Source organism: Molothrus aeneus, chromosome 3 (assembly GCF_037042795.1).
Source record: "Molothrus aeneus isolate 106 chromosome 3, BPBGC_Maene_1.0, whole genome shotgun sequence".
Classification (NCBI taxonomy): domain Eukaryota; kingdom Metazoa; phylum Chordata; class Aves; order Passeriformes; family Icteridae; genus Molothrus; species Molothrus aeneus.
In genome coordinates, this window is record NC_089648.1 from 62097159 (window position 1) to 62118972 (window position 21814).

Genomic DNA, 21814 nt, shown 5'->3' on the forward strand with positions numbered 1-21814 from the left:
GGTTTCTCCACCAGCTTCAGCCACCCTGGAAGTGGGGTTTTTTTCTATTACAACTTGCACTTAAATCCAGATGGATAAGTGGGATCACTTCCTGGTACCATGGTAGCCAGGAGGATGTTCAGAGTTAAAATTATTTTTTAAAGAATCTTCTTTTAGCTTTTTCTGTTTTGCTGAAGATTTAGTTTACTTTCATTTGGAATAAATGGCATGGGTTTTTTCTATATGCTTAGGTGCTATATCCTGTCAGATGGAATGCACTTGGGTCTATTTAGCATTCTGCAGGCTGTGATATTCTCTCACTCAAAGAGCATACATTCAAAAGCCTATCAAATTCTTTCTTCACTTTGGAAAAAACTATTTTCTCCTAATTTCCCTGATAAATACACTTAGGATGTCAAGCAACTGTTGCTTGAAAAAAAATATTTAAACTTTAGTTGTTTACACAACATAGTGTATGCTTTTCCTGTGCTTGCTGACCCTGAATGCATATTCCCTGAAGGACTGAGGTAAAGAAAAATTCTTCAGAGGGAGAAAGCAGAAACTGTCTTCATGAAGTTTTGGATAAGACCCAAAGAATTCCTAATCCTGTGTCATTGCTTGCTCTTATCCTCATCTTTCGAATTTGAATCTTTCGAATCTCTCTCTTCTATGTGGTCTCTACGAACAGTCACCAAAAGCAATTTCTATTCTTGCTTTTGCTACTAACGTTATTGCACCTTAAAAATATGAGACAGTCTCTAGAGAGTATATAAAGAGAGATCAAGCTTGCATCTATTTATGCTCACAATTTTCGTCTTGGTTTCTCAATATTTCTTGACTTGTCTTTTAAATGTAGAAGGGTACTCCTGTCTTCTAAGTCTCAGAAACATAATTATCTTCCTACAGATTCCCTGAAGGTAAAAAATCTCAAGAATCCAGAGAGCATAAGAGAAAAAGGTAAGTGAAGAAGTTAAGAAATCCAGACCTGAATATCACAACAGTTATTTAGTCTAGAAAGAGCTCTTGAGTAGGTATATAGAAGTGTGGAAAACCAAACCCATCCTTGTTCCTGTTTAGATTATTTTAACCATGATATTGTTTTTAATAATATTTGTGCTGTACAGATCCCAGTAGAATCCCTAGAAATCATCTGGGCTTCTTTTAAATGCTAATATTTGAATTTATGTCTTGGGGGAAATACTAAAATTTGGTTTTATACCACTTTTGGATGTTGGTCTGTCAAAAATGAGTTGTTTAAATCCCACAGTGGCAATATTACTGAAGGGAACTAGACTGAATCTGGTCCATGTGGCTACAGCTCAGGAATGTGGGTGTCTGAGAATGAAACTGGCTGAGGCTACTAAACACATCCAGGTGTTTGAGGGTGACTGATAGGACAAATTTTTTTCTTAATTTGTTGGCACCATGGGCACATACATCTCTGTGTCTAATCCTTTCAGTTGCAAGACCACTGCTAACTGTTCACACAGGGGTCATGGGTTGCTTGGTAACATCTATTTGGAGCAAACCGTATTTGTTGCAATGTGATGTGTATGGAGCACTCTCTTTCTGGAAAGAACTGAAACAGCTGAAAAATTTAAATGAAACAGCAAAGGCTGTCAGTACTGTGCCTGGTTCCTGAGCTGGAGCAGCACGTCTGAAGTCCAAATTGTTACAAAGTCCCATTTTTTTGGAAGCTGGAGATATTGGATGCAGTCCAGATTATGGCTGCTGAATAGATCTAGAACAAAATGACACACTTCTGCAAGGAATGTATTGTTCCTTGTAAAAACTGTAGGAAATGAAGCCAGGACATCCCTCGTGGCTGAGAATTCTCCTCTATGCCACTGTTATCAGTCCTTGTGTCTCACCTGGGCACCAAAAGAAGATCATATTTTTCCTTTATTTGGGCTTATCTAACCACTGCATTTTTGGGGGGCTTTTGGGGATTTGGTTGGTTGCTTGGTTTGTTTTTTTTTTGTCCCTGAGTTCTCCCTTGTCAGTTACTAGAAAGGGAGAACTAGAATATCACTATAAGGGAGATGGAATATAAGAAAATATAGGTAGTATAGAAAGTAATCTTACCCCCAAAGGGTTGCAGCTGGGCTAATTATTAAAGATTAGGAGTAGGCCTGACTTTAACAGGCCACAGCTGTAGCCAATAAGAAGAAGAGTGTTTTAAAAGAGTGGATAGGTTAGTTGAGGGGGAACTGGAGTCAGTTGGTTGCTTTGAGAAGAAGAAGAAGGAGGAGGAGTCAGTGCTTAGAGGAGCTGCCCATGAGAAACATCAAGGAGCTATGAAACTCTTGTAATAAGGAAATAACACTATGGAACCCTTGCAATATAATGGCAACATATCACAGGAGTTCTCATCTCCTTTAATACTTTGTCATATACTGAAGAAAAAAAAATTAAAGGTACAATTAAGTCCCTGGACTATTCATTTTGACATAAAATATATGAATGTACATATGAAGGATGAGCACTGCTCTTCTTTTATAGCCAGTGTGCCTGTCATTTTAAAAGGCTATATATACATAGGAAGTGAAATTCTATTCACAGGCAATACCCATATGGCCTTTTCAATATTAAAAGAGTTTTGGAGTCCTGTATGAGTAGCTGGTCCTTTTGTCACTCCTGAATAAAAAACTCCCACTTATCTTTGTCAGCAGCCTCTGGCTTTCAAGAGAGGTATTCCTAATATCTCAATGGTAACAATGTGGATTAGTTTTTATTTGGGCTCAGCAAAAGAAAAGTCATTGATGCCAACTGCTCTGTAGAGTTTCTTTCTTCTTTTTAAGTAATTCTTCATTGCCTGCTTGAGAGAGGGCTTCATAGTTTCCTTAAAATTCAGAGAAGCTAATGACATTTTGAAGGCTTATTATTTTGCATATCCAAGACTAGAAAGATGAATGGATGACCTTGGGTTTTTTTGTCCTATTCTTTATTTCCATGCTGTTAAATCTATTTAATTACCACATCTCTTTTGCTCTCCACATATCAAATTGTTTGACTTGCCTTCTATTCAAGTGTCACCTTATTTCCCTAACTTGACTTGTGATAAATGTTAAATATTTCTTTCTAGAGGCTGGAAAAAGAAAAGATGTGAAGCCTCCAACAGCCTTAAAGGAAAAAGGTAATGTCTTATAATTATGTGACTGGCAAAAAACAAGTCTTCTGCTGGTATCTCAGTGCAGTTTTGATATATTTTGAGTTACAAGCTGTTGGCAAAAAGGGACCAAACCTAGATTCTTCTCATTTAAAAGATCTGATATATTGAAAGGAGCAGTGTCTGACATGATTCAAAAATAATAAAGTCATAACACTTCTTACTGTGGTGTTCTTTAACTGCTGTCTGACCTGCACAGCCAGTATTGCAGTGGGAGTGCTAGTCTGTTCTAAGTGAATTATAACAGAGCTGCTGCTGAATGTACATGGCAGGCTGAAATGATAGGCTGCACAGGGATGAGTGTATGGTTTGACCCCTCAGAAACTTTGCCAGCAAATTTAATGGACTTATTTTGAGTTTGCTTTCAACTTTAGTTTTTGACTTTTATTGAATTAAATGGAAATTCTAATTCCTAACACATCTCTTTTATGCATTTATCTGATCTGGTGTTTTGCACATTTGTTACAGTACCAATGAACACAGTGTATGTTTATGTTGCTAATTTTCTTCTTTCATTTTTGTGTTTGATTTCTTTTTCAGACTCATCAAAACGAAAAGAAATTAAGGCTTCAAATAATCCTAAGGAAAAAGGTAACAATCCCAAGTTGAACTGAACCTTAACCTAAATTTCAGTTGAGAAAATAAATCCGTTGTTCAAGGTGTCACAAATCAGATCTCAGTTTCTGAGGTTAGTTATTCCTGAATATCCTTGAATGGCATCCTTTGCTGCTGAACATTCTTTTTACCTGATTGAACAAGTGACAGGCGCATATGAGGCTATACAAAGTTGTATCTGTGGTATTTTATAGACTCCAAAGTCAAAAGGAATTAGTTTATTTTTTCTTGATTTTTGTCTTATTCTTTCTATTTAAATTAGTCATTTCAGATTGCATTTTACTTCTTCTACATATAATTTGATTTCACTTTTCTCTCTTTTCTTATATTGAAATATCAGCACTAGCCATAAAATAAAATTCAATTGCAATTTATGGTACATCTCAAATACTAGGCATATTTAGGCACTGTAATTATAATTAACCAACTATGTTTAGGTTTATTTATTCATATCAAATAAATTCAAACAAAACTTAGTTTACTTTTATCCTATTTGCATATGGATTAAATTCACTTTTTCATTATAAAACAGTTGCTCAAGTTAAATGTGTAAATAATGGATAATATGGATAAAAATATGTAATAACTTGTTAGCTAATAACAGTCATTTGAGTCAGGGAAATGTAGTAGTCTATCTTAAAATCTTCCAGTCAGTTTTGAAAACTGGTTCAGATAATCGAATAATACTGCTTCCTATCTTTAGAGTTTCCCTAAGGAATATTAGAAGTATTGATGTAATATTTTCTCTGACAAAGTTATGAGAGACACCATTTGCAAGTTTTTAAGTGCAGCTATTTCACCTAGAGTATAGCAGAATAGCAGACAATCAGCTATTACTTTGCATAGTTGTATCGTTCTGATTTAAAGTAAAGGCTTAAGTGCTACCCGAAAAAAGTGCTATTGAGAGTAGCCCTGTCAAGAAGGAATTGGGGATGCTGCTGAATAAGAGGCTGGACATGAACCATCAATATGCTCTTGCAGGCCAGAGAGCCAATTGTATCCTGGGCTGCATCAAAAGCAGTATGGCCAGCAGGTGGCAGGAAGTAATTCTTTCCCTGCTCTGGTGAGACCCCACCAGCAGTGCTGCATCCAGCTCTTGGGTCCCCAGCACAGAAAGACCATGGATTTGTTGAAATCCAGAGGAGGCCACCAAGATAATTAGAGGAATAGAACACCTCTCCTATGAGGAAAAGCTGAGCAAATTGGGTTTCTTCAGTCTGGAGCAGAGAAGGCTTTGGTGTGACCTAAATGTGGCCTTCCAGTACCAGACAGGAGCTTTCAAGGAAGATGGAATGAGACTATATACAAGAACATGTAGTGACAGGACAAGGGGGGATGGCTTCAAACAGGAGGAAAGTAGGTTTAGATTAGATATGGGCAGAAATTTTTTACTGTGAGGTTGGTGAATAGGTTGCCTAGAGAAGTTGTGGATACACCCCTGGAGGTGTTCAAGGCCAGGTCAGATGGATCTCTGATTTATGTGGCCTAGTTAAAGATATCCCTGCTGCAATGGGAGGGTGGTTGGAACTGAGTTATCTTTAAGGTTCCTTTCAACCCAAACCATTTTATATTTCTATAAAAATGAACCAGGGCTTAAATAGTCTGAAACTCCTTGCAGCACTCAAAGGAGATGAACCTGAATTGTCAGTTCAAGGTCTAGGGCATTAGAAAAATAGGGACACATTATTGTACCATTCCATTTAGTTTGCTTTAGCCAACAGGGAGCAATAACCCTTCACAGATAGAGCTGGCGAGTGTTGAAAGAGGCCATACAGAGAAGTGGTGGAGCCATCTTTCCTGGAAGTGTTAAAAGAATTTATGGATATGGCATTTGAGGACACAGTTTAGCAGTAAAAAATGGTGGTGGTGTTAGACTGACACTTGGACTTGATCTTAAAGGTCTTTTACAACTTTAATTCTATGCTTCTAGGTGTGGGCAGATTTTTCTATATTGATTATTGGTTCAAAGCCTATGGTCTTCCTGTTAGGTTCTTGCACAAATGTCTATGAAACATAGGTTAATGAACAGTTAAACATTAATTAGACCCTTGAGTATTTGACTCTTGACCTTTCCATTGAGTTTATTCTCTAATTCTTATCATAAATATTTGTGGTTGGAAGATTGAGTTATTCAAGTGATAATGAGAATAAAATCCTATTTACTTCAAAAGATCAAGAATTGCAAAGAAGAAATACATGTCTGTAAAAGTGTTTTAATTGCAGTGCTAATAAATTACCTTCAGTGAAGTGTCAAACACCCACCCAACTATACAAAGAATAAGTATTTAAAAATTACTTGGTTTACTCAGTTTGGTCAGACAGTGAAACAACTTATGAATAACAACTCCTGTCCTGTAAAATTCCAAAACTGAATTATTTCAAGAAAGGACATGTCTAATTAAACACTGTAGAATTCCACTGACTGCATATGAAACGGTTTATGCTCAGTATATTTGAAAACGTTACTACCCAAAAGTGATTAACTCTACTATTTCTCTTGTCTTTTTAGTAAAAGTCTTCTTTTGGTAGTAGCTGATAGAACATATGCAAGATTTTTCTTATGGTATAGCAGTAGAAAGTACAAGCTATGTTCAGCAATGAACTTGCATTTCATGCAGATTTTTTCTACAAGGCCTTTTTGACCTACAATTAAAACACCGTAAGAAACATAAAAATCTATGTTGCTGTGTTGTCTTACAGTCTTATAGTTTCCTGCTTGTCAAAGCACAAGAATGAAGATTTGAATATTTAGTGTGAAGAATGCCAAGTTTAACTCTACTGAAGTTTAAGGCCACATTAGAATCACCTATGTTTGTTCTCTTAAAGAAGTGTGGGCAAAGTCTGAATAGAATTGATTTGTTTTATTGATTGGATGAGCAATGGACTCTATCAAACTCTAGTGGAGTTTGATAGCCCTGGGTTTACACAGCCTTTACCAGCTTCCCAAGCGAGATGAGCACTACCCACTTCAGTTATTCCTACTGCATTGCATACAACCTTGTATGTCATCTATGGATGTACTTGATGCCTTGCACATCTCACTGAGAACAAATGATATCTCACACCTGAGACCGCATTTCTCTTTGACTCTATAGCTGACTCTATAAGAACTTAAAATACTTGGATTAAATTCAGTCAGACACACGATTGGGCCAACTGCCTGCTAAGTCTTGTGTATCTTATGTCTGCCCAGTGAGCGGGACTATAGACCCTTCAAGGCCCTGAAGCAGGACTGCAACAGAAAAGTTGAATAGGAAAGTTTAGCTTGAGTGGGAAGATCTCAGGTTGCATACTCATACATAGTGACACCACTTTACGTCAACAATAGGATTCAGTAATTTGCTAATCATCAAAGTTCATGACACAGCAAACCTTATACAATCTTCCTTTGGAGGAAGTTCAGCTCAGTGGCTGCAGGTTTTTAAAAGTTGTTTCTGTCTTCTCTGTTTCATGTGACAGATATGCTATTTCTTAGTTTCTGGGATTCAAACAAGTACAACATTTCCAAAAGCAAATACAACTAACTCAGTGACACTGAATATGCATGACAAGACATTGACATTTTGTCAGAAGAGTGTAACCCCAATGCGTAAAGTGGCTTTAAGCATTCGTGTGGGATGCTGCACATCACTAACCCTCTCTTTCTTAACAATGATAAGTGACATGTCACATACATCAGGCAGACAGTTTGAGAAAAGCCTCTCTGGAGAAAAGTATTCCAGAAATTTTTTGGCCATTGCCCTGTAACCAAGTGTGAGCAGGAGGTCACCTTTATGAGCTCTTTATTTTTTTTTAGCCAACTGACAGTGCATAGGGTGCTTCCACAGAGGACATCTCAGGTTAAACTAGCCAACCAAAAATGCCTTGAGAAACAACAGTGTTTGGATTAGCACTTGCTACTTTACAGAAATCTGTCAAATCCAGTGTAAATTGCAGTAACAGAAGTGGCTTCAGTGTAACCCCTTTGTTACGATAAGTACATTGCTGAAATGTGAAAATCAAATTCACAGAAGTTCAATGTAGAATTATATTATAAAATAGAGAACTAAAATGTAAGGTAGATAGATTTGGTATAAAAAAATCTCAATATCAGCCTGTTCAAATGACCCATCCATTACAGAACATCATTGCTTCACACTTTCAGTAAGAAATACTTCAAGAAAATACCAGAGCTTTGAAAGTCAAACTAACATAATGACACATTTTTAACCGAGACTGAGTCATAATGGCAAGTATAAAATTCCCATTTTGAGTCAGCACTTCTCTGTAAATATTCTTCAAGAGACACTAGAAAATAAGAAAAAAAAGAACAGAAGTAATATATATAATGTGAATGAACACCATATTAGAAAAGGGAGTAGAAATTTTAATTCCAAAACGTAGGTTATTTAAAGATAAAGTATGTTTTATGGCAAACTACAGCGAAGTTGTCCTCGTGGCTTGATACTTGATTTTTTTATTACTGCTCCTTAAGGAAAATATTCAAGCTGAGTAATATTCATCTGCATAGGTATGTAGAAATACACTTTTGGTAGTAAAAACAGGTTTGTAAATTAAAGTATGGCTAAACACCCCCAGGACTTGTGCTGCAGATCCTTCAGCAGCTTCATTGCCCTTCTCTGGACACACTCCAGAACTTCAGTGTCCTCCTTGAAGTGAGGAGCCCAGAAATCAGTCTAACTTTTTATTTTTGCATGTTTATGCAATAAATCAAAATTCTGGAATATTATTTTAGATCAGAAACAAGGATTCTCTCTGACTGGGACAATCTGCTTCTCAAGAGCTGATAGAATCAGGCTTATTTGTTTTATTGCCATTTTTCTCATAGACTTATAAAATAGTTTAAATTAGGAGGGATCATCTAGTTTTACTCACCCTGGCATGGGCAGGGACACATCAAACAAGACCAAGTTTCTTAAAGCCCTATCAAACCTGACTTTGAACACTTCCAGGGATAGGTCATTCACAATCTCTTTGAGAGATTTATTCCAGAGCCTCTACTTATTCCTTCACAGTAAAAAAATTCTTCCTAATACCTAATCTAAACCTACTTCCTTTCAGTTAGAAACCTTTTCCCCTTGTTCAGTCACTATATATTCTTGTAAAGAGTATTTCTCCATCTTTCTTGTATGCTCCTTCAGCTATTGGAGGATGCTAGAGGGTGTCCCCAAAAAATTCTCTTCTCCAGGCCAAACAAACCCAACTCTCTCAGCTTGTCTTTAGAGCATAGGTGCTCCGGCCTTCTGATGATATTCATGGCCTCCCTTAGATTCACTGGAATTCTTCATGTCCTTCTCAAGTTGTGATCCCCAGAACTGAATGTAGTACTGTAGTTGGGATCTCACCAGGATAGGACCGAATCTCCTCCCTCATCCTGCTGGCCCAACTGCTTTTGATGCAGCCCAGAACATGGTTAGATTTTTGGGCTGTGAATGCACATTGCTGGGTTACATTGAACTTGTCCACCAAGATCCCCAAATAGTTCTCCTTTGGGCTTTCTCGATCTATTCTCTGCCCAGTCTGTATTTGTGCTTAGGATTGCCCCAGTCCATGTGCAGGATCTTGCGCTTGGCCTTGTTGAACTTCATGAGGTTCAAACAAGTTCTCAAGTGTGTCACAGTCCCTCTGGATTTATGGCCCAAATTGCACTGGACCACACACAGTCAAAGGGAACTTGCTCAGGAACATTACCATACACTTGCCTCTTCTACCAACTGACAGAGAGAGGACTGTGGGGATTTAGGAATGGTATTCCCCAATTTAGTGTTCCCACTGGAACACTCCAAACCACCCACTGCTCTGTCACTTTCTCCTCACTCCCCCCTGAGGCAGGCTGGGGAGGAAAATTGGAGGCCCAAAAGGTGCCTCATGAGGGTGTCTGGAAACAGCAATAAAATAAGACAATGAGCAATAACAGCAAGGATATTAATGGCAGAGTGTACAAGAAGAAAAGCAAGTGATTCACATGCGAATATTGCCTGTGGAAACACTAACAACTGACCTCTCTGTCCACCACCTACCCAACCTGGAATCTATCCCCAGAAAATGACGTGACATGGTATGGAATTACCTCTGGGTCCTGGCTGTGCTCCCTTCTGACTACTGCAAAATTTAACCCTATGGTAGCCAGATCCAGCACATGGGGTTAATAATCCATATAGTGTGAATACTGATAATTCAACGCAGAGTTTGCACACTTTCCTTCTAGACAAGATCTTTCTGTTTTCTTCAGAAGGCATTGTTGGTAATAAAGAGAAAAATACTGTAAACTTTTTGGGGGTTATCTAGCGAATTATTTTTTTCTTAGTAGGTCAGCAGCTATGTCTTACAAATTAAGGCAAAAGGGATAGGCAGGTTATGAGGGAGTTCAACTGTAACATAATTCTTGGCCATTAGTGATAAAATGCATGACTATAATTGAATAAGAGGTTATTTCTCCAAAACTGTTCATTAAAATCTGGACCAGAGGAGGAAAAGGGCAGGAAAGGTTTTTCCTGCTACTGAATGAGAATCATTCCAAATAACAGATGCTCTAGCCAATTTAAAGGCTAAATTCTCCTCTCTGATACTCACTATACTGGTTCTTTTAACTGCAGTTTCTTAACATGAGTAAGATTTAACTTGACATGAATAAGAGAAATTCTGAACTCAAAAAGACTGAAAGAGGAAGAGAAAATATGTTCTAGGAAGGTCTGAGAGAGAAATATCACTGTATATGGTTCTTAAGTATTTTCAAACAGTATCTTCTTCTCAAGCTATGAACAGATGGACAATTTATGGTGAGATGGGCAAAGACAGTATCAACTCAGTGAATGCCAGATGCTTTGCTGTAGCTGTCTACATGAGGTGGTTTTCACTTCAGCATAACAGCATGCATATGAACAGTTATCACAGAGTACCTGATACATGGGATGAATTTGCATTTGATCTTGTTCCACCACAGCTTACATGTTTATTAGCAATATAAGTACTAGAACTTAGTTAAAATATCAATTACTTTCAAATGTATTTGCCCTTTGTGTCAGGGCAAATACATTTAAATTACAGCAGAGTTATTCAGAAATTAAAAATCTGTCAGAAATTTGGTGAATCCATAATTAAATTAAGAACAAAGCCAAATATCTGGAAAAACACTGTGTTTCAGCCTGTGTTGTATCTAGAAATGGAAACTATGTCTTCATAATAACTGTTTCCAATATATTAATAAAGTAATAAGTGCAACATTTATTTAATGTTTTAAATAGACCTTTATAAAGTTTTATTATAAGAATTACTGCAGAAGCCAAGGAGCTGCTGCCTAAGACCTACAATATTAAAGAAAATAAATATCTGGTTAGGAATTAGAGAGCAATTGATTAATTTTCATCTTGCATCTTGTTTACAGAAGAATTGCTTATGATTCCATGTCTGGACTCATGTTATATTCCTTAATTAACAGGATAAGATAGAAATAGCAATGTAATGAAATTTTCAGATGACAAAATCAGTTAAAGAATGCAGGATAAGAAGGGGCTGTGATACATTGAATTTACGAGGTGAACAGACAGCACGATGTCAAAGAAAATTTAGTGTCCATAAATATAATGAAATATGTAGTAGAGGGAAAATATTAAAGAAATATTTATCTCTAAATTCACTATGTAAATCCAGGAAAGTACCAAAGTATTGCTGCAGACAAGTCAGTGAAAAGCTTTCTTCCATATGCAAATGCATTAGGAAAAAGGCATAAAATGTTCCAAAGCTATTGCATAAATCAAAGCTGCATCTTGTCTAGAGTGTTGTGTACAAAACCCTTACACGATAATGTGGCACTGGAGTGGGCTAGGAAAAACAACAAAAGTTTCATACAAAGTGAAATAAGAGAGATTCAAGATTTCCTCTGAGATTAATTAGTATGATCATGATAAGACTGAAAATCACAAATCTAAGTCAAGGGCTCTTTAGAAATGACACAGAGGAACTGGATATCTGTATGGAAATGTAATTTTCATAATTAATTATTACACATTTAGAAATAAAGTTAAACTTCCCTGTTTCAGGACGGAAACCAACTGCTTCTTATTAGAAAATAAAGGGAGAATTTGTAGAAGAAGATACTTTTATGACTAAATAAAAGACTATTTAGACTAAATATCTGTTTCTGGCTATTTCTGGGTCATAAAGCTACATAGAAAGAAATGGTTTTGAGTAGGAACCAGTGTTTTGAAGATTTTTGCTGCTTTCAAGATATCTTCACAATTTTGTGAAATGGTTTGTGTTTGCTCAACAACTCAGAAAAAAGTCCTTTGGAAACACCATTATGTATGAGATTGAAGGACTGCTGGTGATAAAGGTTCAAGTTTCTGATAAAAGTCTTAAACAATACAACAATCTTAAACTTGAATGTTTTTCCTCCTTGAAAATACTTACTGAATTATCACAGTTTTCTGACCTTTCCACCACTGGAATTTACCTTTCTTTTCCCATTCAACACAAAAAAAAAAATATTGAACAGCGTCCTCCATGGTTTGAAATTATTTTTTTAACCTCTTCAATAAACCTAAAATATGACAATGCTCATTTCTGGTTTCTGGAATAGTTGTCAATCTAGATTTGTAATTCCATAACACGGTGTGTATATTCTTGATAAATGTGTTTTGCTTTGTATACTATCTATAGTAACTGAAAAAGTATGACTGGATTTGGATAGGCCTAGAAAAGACAGACTGTGATTTTATGCTGCTAATAGAGCCCTCTTTGAATAGCTCTGTGTGTACAAATTCGTAATTCAAGAACTACAAGGCAGGACTCTTCAGCACAGAGAGAAAAACAAGTTGACTCAAAAATTAGTTCTTTCTCCAAATAATCAGGGTAAAAAGCACTCATCTACAATGATGAGTTCTACAGCCAAGAGCATCCCTTATATTGGAGCATCACATTTTCTAGTTCATCACTCTGTTTCCTGCCCTTCCCTCCCTAGCTACTATACATTATTCAGCAGGTAATCTGGCCTTTTATCACCTGCAAACCAAGTTCCTTGGGTAAACTATCCATCTTTTTGCTGCTTTTCAGACTCAGAAACATTGCTCAGCTTCTGAAAGAGCAATGTAAAGGACAGTGTTCTGCCCTTTTTCATTTATTCTTTATCATTTTACTTTTGAGTAGCAGGATTTGACCAGAGCGATGTTACTGGCTACAGTGGTCGGAATGAGGCCTCTTCTGCCTCATGAGATTTGTTGAGTATTTACGGTACATCCCATCAGAAAGACGGTGGCCAAGGTGAAAATTCCAGCAGATGTCCCAGCAGGATATAATAGGATGATAACAGAAGCTGGCGAGCCCTAAGTGCAGCGGCAGGCGTGGAGGGGCCCTGCTCTGCCTGGGGAGCAGAAGCACACTGAGCCACATCCCAGGAGCTGGCAGCACAGAAGTCAGGAGGAGCCCAGAGGTGCACTGCACATTCACCTATAAGCCCTTCCCAGAGTCTCAGTATTTGGGTATTAAATATTAAGCCCCGAATGTTTCGGGGTGTGTCCTGCCTGGCTTCGTCTGGCCTCGCTGCTGGACCAAAGGCGGCAGCTGTGGCGTTTTTCACCCCAGAGATGCCTTTGGCTGGCTAGGTGCTGCAGCTGGGCGCTCAGAACAAGCCCAGGCAAAATAGGAACTCAGTTTACCTTTTGTAGAAAAGGTTCAGACAACAGTGAAGAGAAAAGGAGCGGGTTCTGCCGTGGAGCTTAGATCCAGAGTTTTATTGCAGCATGATAGACTTCTGAATGTGGCAACAGCTACAGACAACTGCATGGTCTCGTGTCCTTTTAAGCCCCGGGGACAGGGGGAGGGGAGGGACAGGTGAGGGCCAACCAGGTGTGAGCAGGGGAAGGGTCAGGGGATGTGGACGCTGGGACAAACCAATGAGCCCAGGCCTGGGGGGGGGATCTGCCAATCACTCGACGCCTTGCTGGAAGGTGCCAGGCAGGAGGGCAAAGGGGAGGGGGAAAGGTTGGCATACCTGAGGGGGATGGGATTGGTGAGGCAGGAAATGGCGACACACTGCAACATTTGGGGTTTCTGTTGATTTGGGAGTCCCTTCAAAACACGGCAAGTGGCTATATAAATATGCCTTTCAAAAGCCATTGAGGCTCCTATAGCAGTCTCTGGGGGTAAAACCTACTCAATCTGCTGTAACCACACAGTACACAGCACATCTTTGCTACACACATTACCTAAAAAAGGGAAGTGATTGCAGAGAGGACCAGATCCCAGAAACCTTGTGCCAGATTTTCACTGATTCTAGCCATGAAACCTTTTTTTTTGAGCACATTCTTGAGATGCTTAAAATTAATCTAATTCTCAAAGGAGGGTAAGTGGTAGAAAACATTAAAAATTTTTTAAATCAGAATATTTTTGCCACAGGCCATTGATAAATAGCATTTTAGTAATTCAAGGTTTAACCAGTTCCTTCTTGACTCTTTTTATCCAAATGTACAAACAGTTTGCAGTAAAATGATTTCTCATTTTAAGAACACTGAAAAGACAGAGATCAGCACACAAAGTGCAAACATTTGAAACTACTAAGGAGTGTCTGCCCTCTTCTGACCTCATGATCCTTGATTTCTGTCCTATACCAGGGCACATTATCCAATACATGCAGAGTCACACTTCTGCTTGTTTCATTTCCAGTTACAATACCACATCAGATCCATTCATATCGGCAACCGGGTGCTGAACACCCTTTTCTGGGAAGCATAGGTCCTCAATCTTAATTCCTCTCTCTTCTTTTGCCTGCAAATGCTAGCCTAAGGCAGAGGCTTACTAAGACCACTTCTAACATACATTTCAAAATAAAGTGACATCTGTAACTACATTTTTAGAAGTTTTGGTCCTATAAATGTGGGCTGGGGAATGGGTAGTGCATGGATTTTGAAGAGATTTAAGGATAAGCTTGGCTCATCTCCATCAGAGTTGCAGCAGTTATCTGTAAATGCAGGTAACTCTCATTTTAGCCACCTCATCCCTTCTAGTAAAATTTTGTTATGGTTTCACAGCACTCATTGTAGATGTATGCAATGTTTTATTGGAATACTGGGCTGAGTTTTAGGGAACTTTTATTCTGTCTCCAGAATTTGAATATTGGGCACACATCACAGCTTCCAGTGAGGAACTAATTCCAGGTTTTTAAAATTTGGTTTAAATTTTAAAGTATAAGTTTTCTTCCAGTCTCTTTCCCATTTTCCTTCCCACAAAACTCATGCTATGGGGTTTAGAGGTGGGATTGCTGGATAATCAGGTCTTGGAAGTCTCAATATTCAGCAGAGGCTTAGAAACATAATTTCAGGCAGTTTTTTTATGTCTTATTTTTTGCTCTTTTTTAATGCTACAATTTCTCATAGCAAAAAAGTACACATTTCTCTTAAACTGATGATGTCTCATAACCTTTCTCTATACTCCTCTTACCCCTTGACATTTCAATCTATCCTCCTCCTTCATTGTTGATTTTGAAATTTTCACTCTATGAATCTCTCCCATTCTCAATGTCTGGGAGGAAGATAACCATGACTAAAATTATGTGTGAGGATGTAGAAAGCTGGAATATGCTCTCATCAATGGCAGAGTTGGGTGTCTGTGAGGAAATGTTTCAGTTTCTTCATCTGGCAAAGAAATGTATTACTTTATGGCATAATATATGTATGATTTGATATATGTGCACAAATGTTCATATATGTGTTTGAATTATTTTTACTGATACTGCTATTAACTTCAATTTTGAAAACACTGTATTTTTGTTTCTGTTTCAGCTGCAGTGAAAAAGGAGGGGGAGAAGAAAGGTAAATCAATCTCTTCCCTTGACTGAAACATCTTTCAGCCTGTGACTGCTGTGAGAAATGTTTCTTTCGTTCAGTGATACAATTGTGATGATTTACAGCATTGTGATGACATACAGCACCGCGTGTGCTACCATCAGCCAACTTTATCTGCTCCTGCTGGGATAACACTGTTGTCATTTCCGCTATTGGTAGCTCCTTTTTAAAACAGGCCAATACATACCAATGTCAGACACTTCCTCATTCTGGCTGGGAGGAAAATGAAAGGCCTTTGTTACCACATTAGGATTTGTCAAAGAGAACAAACTTGCAGTGCACCATGAATGCTGACCTGGCTGCTTGTTCTTTGCAGAAGTTGCTTTCCTAGACACATTTAATTTCCTCTTTTCACATATATATGGAGCTTGCATGTAACCTTTGCTGAAGTCATTCTCTGATATTTTACCAGACTAGTGGAAAAATTTGCCCTAAATCAGAACAAAAGATATTACTTTTATTTAAGGATAAATATAATGTACTTATCAGAACCTAAATATCTATTTATATGTTGTCTTTCAGAATAAGATTTGCTGAGTTAAAACTTTTTTTCCTAATTTTCTTATTTTATTCAAACAGCAAAAATAATTTGAAATATTTGCACTGATGTGGTATTTTTTTTAACCTGTTCAACTTTATTCAGTACTGGGCTTATAAATCTTGTCTTTCTCACAAAATCGAGTAATGGGAACATTTTCAGAACATATCCATATATTTCTTAGGATTATTCAAGATTCTTTTTTTATGAGAAAGATTTTTCATTCAATGAGAAAAAAAATAGCTCTTTATAATTGATGAGAGATTTGGTGGGGGGGGGCTAGGGCGTGTCTTTTGCCATTTGGAAATTCTATGATTCACATAATTGTACAGAGGAGCCAACCTTTACTGCCTATACATGAAGACATTTTCAGTCCTACTAATTTATTGGGGTTTTTTGTTATCCCTGTATAGAGCTGTTAACTGAACTGGAAAAAACAAAATTATAGTCTCAACTGTTTTATCAGCTCATGAGTGAAATCCTGGCTGTGTTGATGTTAGTGGCAAAATTCCCATTCACTCCACTGAGGCCAAAATTTCACTTCATGTCTTTAACAGAACAATAAAATTAATTTCAGTTATCAAAAACAACCATGCTTAATAGGTATTAAGCAGGATATTTTGTCCAAAGATTAATTTGCAGCAACTGAGGCGTGAAAGGTAGCGCATGAAGCAGGGAGAATCAGAAAACTGGCAGCTACTCATAGAGCCATTGGTTTTCAGATATCAAAATGTCTGCAGTTTTCAAAAACATGAGCTGTTACATCCTTGATGGAAAGAAAAGAATGAGGTAATTTTTAAGGATGCTACTTCTCTCACCCTTGTCAGATTGTGGGCCCATTCTTTTACAGAAGAAAACCAAGGGAATTTGTTTTAAACATCTAGTGCTCATTTTCCACCAACTAGGATTTTCTTCCCTCTTAACCAAAATCTTCCCCAGCAAAACTGATTGAAAAATGCATTTTTCATGAACATTCTTTGAAGTTAGATTGATTTTTCCATTTCATTTTCTTTTCTATATTTCTTTTGCTTGAAAAATTTTCCTTTGATTTCTTAGTTGAAAGGATTTTGCAACAAGTATGTGTAGGCTACTTTCATGCACCTGGCTCAGGCTGTATCTCATCCTGCTAGCTACCATCAACCTATTTCACAGAAATATGGAAGCATGAACTGAAATTCAGTTTTAGTCATTCTTATGATTATCATCCCTTTATTTATTTTTTGGATTATACCACTCTCTGGTTTTCTGAGATCATAACCAACATTGTCAGCAAGGAAGGTAGTGATTCTAGGGAAAAAAATGCCAGAAAAATGAAATCTTCTAGCGACTAAAGCGAACTGGTTCAGTGATGTTCATGCCTTTAGTAGCTATGCGCTAAACTGAAAAACTGGAGAGAAGTAATAAGGCCTCTTCCAAAAAATGAACATGCCATGCTTTAGTTGCCATGCTTTAGTTGCCATGCTTTCTCATCTAGCTTCCCCTTCTCTGCAGGCCTCATATGGAAAATTTTGCATGCTACTAGCTAACTCCAAATATGATAAGGTTTTATTTATTTCTGCTTATTCTGTTGTCACAAGAAATTGCTCTAGGCTGCATGTGTATTCCTCTGACTGGCAATAAAAAAGGATAATGTTCACTGGTTTTGCTTAAGGATACAGTATTTTTTGCACAGCTGCAAAAATAATAGAAGTAGCCAGGCAGCGCTCTAAATTGACTGGCTCATTATCCAAAATATATTGTGGTAGTAACATGCACAGTTCAAACAGCACTTTACCATTTCTCCTGTGAATCATACAGCACACACACTGTACATGAAGCTTTCTCCAATTATTTTGTCCTATTCAAATACATCCCTCATCTAGAAAAACAAGAATAATGAGCCATACAGAGTGACAAGCCATCATAAAAGAGAAGAAGATGGAATGACGCGTTCAGTCGATGGTACATTCTGTGCATAGCATAAATCAGATTTGAAGGAGCTGGCAAGAGACAGAAAAGAACAAAATTAAGATGGAGAAAGATTACATATTGTGCTGATTTCTCCAAATATGGATGATTCTAACAGAAACCTTGAGGCACAATTAATGCATGAAATTTAGGCATTCACTATTTCTCTTTCAAAGGTTAGGTCTCTAGGACTTTTTGGTCACAAAGTCCTAGAAAATGGGCAGCTTTACCTTCCAGCATCATGTTATGCCTTCTTTCAACATGTGTGGGAAAGAGAAGCTGTCACAGAAATTTGTAAATCTTGTCAATTCCAAAAGGGCAAGAGGGAGAAAACCTTTGCATGAGGAAGGCACTTCTTAAATTTCCCAAGAGCAAATCTGGCTCCCAGTACACAAAAATTTTTAACTCTTGCTAATAATTCAAAGCATTCCTGTGAGCAAGGAATCAAACTAATTAAAATAGATCCAGGGGTTGGTGAAGTGATATAAATCCCATAATTTCCAAGGCATCTCCAGGAAACAGTAAACAGAAATGTAACATGCTGAAATATTTCAGCATTTTTTCACATTTAATTGCCATTTTTAAATGAATGAAATATTAAAATTATTTTTGTTTCTATAAACAAAAGGAGCATTTTCATATTTCAAAATTTTTTTATAACTACAGAGGGTTACAAAAATCCTTGTTTGGAACAGAGCCAGATCAAAGAAAATTTCAAGTTTTTCTAATTCTGCATAAAGTAGAATTTCTTAGTTCAATTCATACCTCCCTATTTCTTTCTGACTATGGACGACACGGACTGAGTAGGGGATGTCAAGCAAGTAAGAGTAGTGAGTTGTCTCTCCAGTCAGTGTCAGAAAATCTTGTTTTGTAAAGATCCTTTACATCTGTGTTTCTAGCAGACCAAAGAGGATTCAGCCATGACACAATCCCTGTGGTTGCTCATTCTCACAAGTACATGTAAGAACACTCTCATTTCTGAAAGTGACTTGTGAACCTGAGCTGCCAGGGAGTTGGTTTCTCCATCCTCCTTGGAGCTAATGAGCAAGAGACAGAGAGAAAACTCTGCCTCGCTCCTGAGAGCATATCCAATTCAAGACCTCTGTGAGTCTCACCTGCTCTGTAGACTGCCTACAGTCAGATATTATGAAGACTTGTAAGTTAGTTAAATGCAGGTCCTGGTTGCCTGTCAGTAGCAACACTCCCATTCTGAATTTCAGCATTAACACTCTGACATCTTGGTCTTAAATTCATTTACTAGGTTTTAGAAAGCAAAATGAAAATCACATTCATGTAACAGGTTTTGTCAAAATAAATTGACAGGAGAGTGTGTAGGATCACATTCAGTCTTTTTCTCAATAAATGCATTGTGGTGTAAAAAATGTATAACATCTGAGTGCAGCTAAAATCAAAGAAAAGGGGCCAAGCTCCAAATTATATCTTTTTGTCAATTCAGTAAAGAACAATTTCCTTCTTGTACTCCATGTAATGGTACTGTATGGCTTGGAAACTGCTGTTCTGCATACAGAGGGTGGAATAAACTGGCCAAAGCACAGTGGCATCCCTTTTCAATATATATATATATAAAAATCAAGATGCTTTCCAAATTGGAAAAAAAAAAAAACCAACAAAAAAACAAACCAAACCAAAACAAAATGGGGGGATTTCAGAACTGCTTAGTTTTGTAATTGACCAGAAAAACTGGAAGTCAGCCATCTTATTCATAAAGAAAATTATCATGGTAGCATGGGATTTCTGCTACGTCTAACAAGAGTCAAAGGATAAGAAATTAAAGAAACTGATTCTATAACTGCAAAGTGTATTACACAGACTCAATAGAACTTTTAGTGCAAAACAAAGGAATCAAAAACCTCAAATCATTGTGAATACTTTTAAAACCATTTTCCTAAAATAGGGTCAAAAATTCTGTATAATATTCTAGAAAATAATAAATACAGCCATATGCTAGTGTGCTGTTGAAACTATTAGTGATATTTTGACCAGCTGAAGGCAGGCAGCTCTCTCAAAGGAAACAGTCACTGAAATAGCCACAAGATGGAGCCCAAAGGATCTTCCAAACTGAAGTTAATATTGTCATCCTGCATCAGATTAAGAGTTAAATAAAGTGATTTTACTGAAGAACACTCTACAGGAATTTTGAACTGGAAACAAGATGTTTTTCAATGTAAATCCATTCCTGACTAAAGATGTTTTCAATTTGATAGATGGCTACCCATGCACTCACTAATGAGCTTTGATTTCCCATGCTAAAATATCAAGTCCCCAGGATTTTCAAGAAATATTGATGAACAGATAATTTATATTAAATAAAGAAAATTATCTGAAAAGACTAAATCAGTTAACTGAAATTTTCTTGACCTCTGTTTGCCCTGTCTCAACTATCTTAGGGGTATAAATAATTTATGTCCGTTTTACGGGGTTATGTGAGACTTAATGATCTGTACAACCTCTGTTTAGGTTGTATATTTCAGTGGGATAAGACATGACCCATTCAATATAAGCAGGTAGAGGAATGACTGTCTGAAGCTCATCACAATTCACTGAATTCATAAATTTTAAGATTTTTTTTAGATACTCAGATTATTGTAATCATTAAGAAACTTTACCTCATGCAAACTTTATGTCTAAAGTTGTAAATCTACATTGAAACTGTTCACCCTAATCTCAGTTTAGGGCTGATAGAGAGAAATAAGCATCTGCAAAGAGTGTTTCATCTGTCTTGTATCTGTGTCAGAATGCAATTACTTGCCCCTCTGGAGATATTAATATTTCTCGCTTAATAATAACAGGGAACATAGTTTAGGTTTAGTAACAAGAACAGAAAACAAACATTGATGAATATTAGGATTGTTTGTTGCTAATTAACAACTTTCCCACTCTTTTAATAATCTGACATTGAAAGAGAAGACAGAAGAAGGAGCAAGTAATTTGTACATCTTAAAAATTGATTGAATACCCACTCTCACTGTACTTAAATGGAGAATCTAATGCAAATATTTAATCTAGACATTTTACCAATAAGGTGAAATCTCCATGTTTATCTACCTAACACCTCTGTGTACTCACAGTTGAAGCACATAAAACTAGTGATGCTACCTTGCATCCATGTTTTTTCAAAAAATGCCGATACTTTAATTTTTAGTAGGATTTACAAAAACCTTACAACTAATCAGTTGTAACCTTGATTGGTTACAACTTTGTAATCTATTCAAGGTCAAATTAAGATTACTCTTTTTAAGTCTTATAAAATAACAAACCTGTAAAATTATTCATATTGATAGATCTGGCATAACATTTCAATTGCAGTTATGATTACAGCTTGTGTTAATGCTCTTACTTGCATTAAAGTACAACAGTAATTTATTCAGCCCCTGTTACCAAAAACTGGAGTCAGTTAAACTACTGTTTTAATGATTATGAAACAGCTGTGATTTCTGAAGAAAGAGTGCTCTGTGTAATTGGTGGCCTGGGTTGTTACTGTAAGTTAGGTATAACACATATATATTGGCATCATGTCAGAAACACATTTGTCAATCAGCATAATATGCTTGAACACCTGCATATCCACATAAAACATGTTTAATTGGCTAAAAATTTCCCCATGGGATAAACTATTACTTTATTGCTCTGCACAAAGATGTGTGCAAATGAATGCTCAGAGGTATTCTATTCAGATACAATTCCTGAATGAATAGTTCTTCTAGTGTC

The 21814-nt window shown here is 37.0% G+C and overlaps 1 protein-coding gene across 1 annotated transcript in view; it reads left to right on the forward strand.

Moving 5' to 3' along the window:
- The window catches only part of TRDN (triadin), a 194110-nt gene that overhangs the window by 135343 nt on the left and 36953 nt on the right, over positions 1–21814 (forward strand). Inside the window, exons 26-29 of the mRNA XM_066546125.1 lie at positions 886–936; positions 3065–3115; positions 3689–3739; positions 15538–15567. Of these exons, the coding sequence (XP_066402222.1) occupies positions 886–936; positions 3065–3115; positions 3689–3739; positions 15538–15567 (183 nt within the window). The remainder of the gene's footprint in view (positions 1–885; positions 937–3064; positions 3116–3688; positions 3740–15537; positions 15568–21814) is intronic.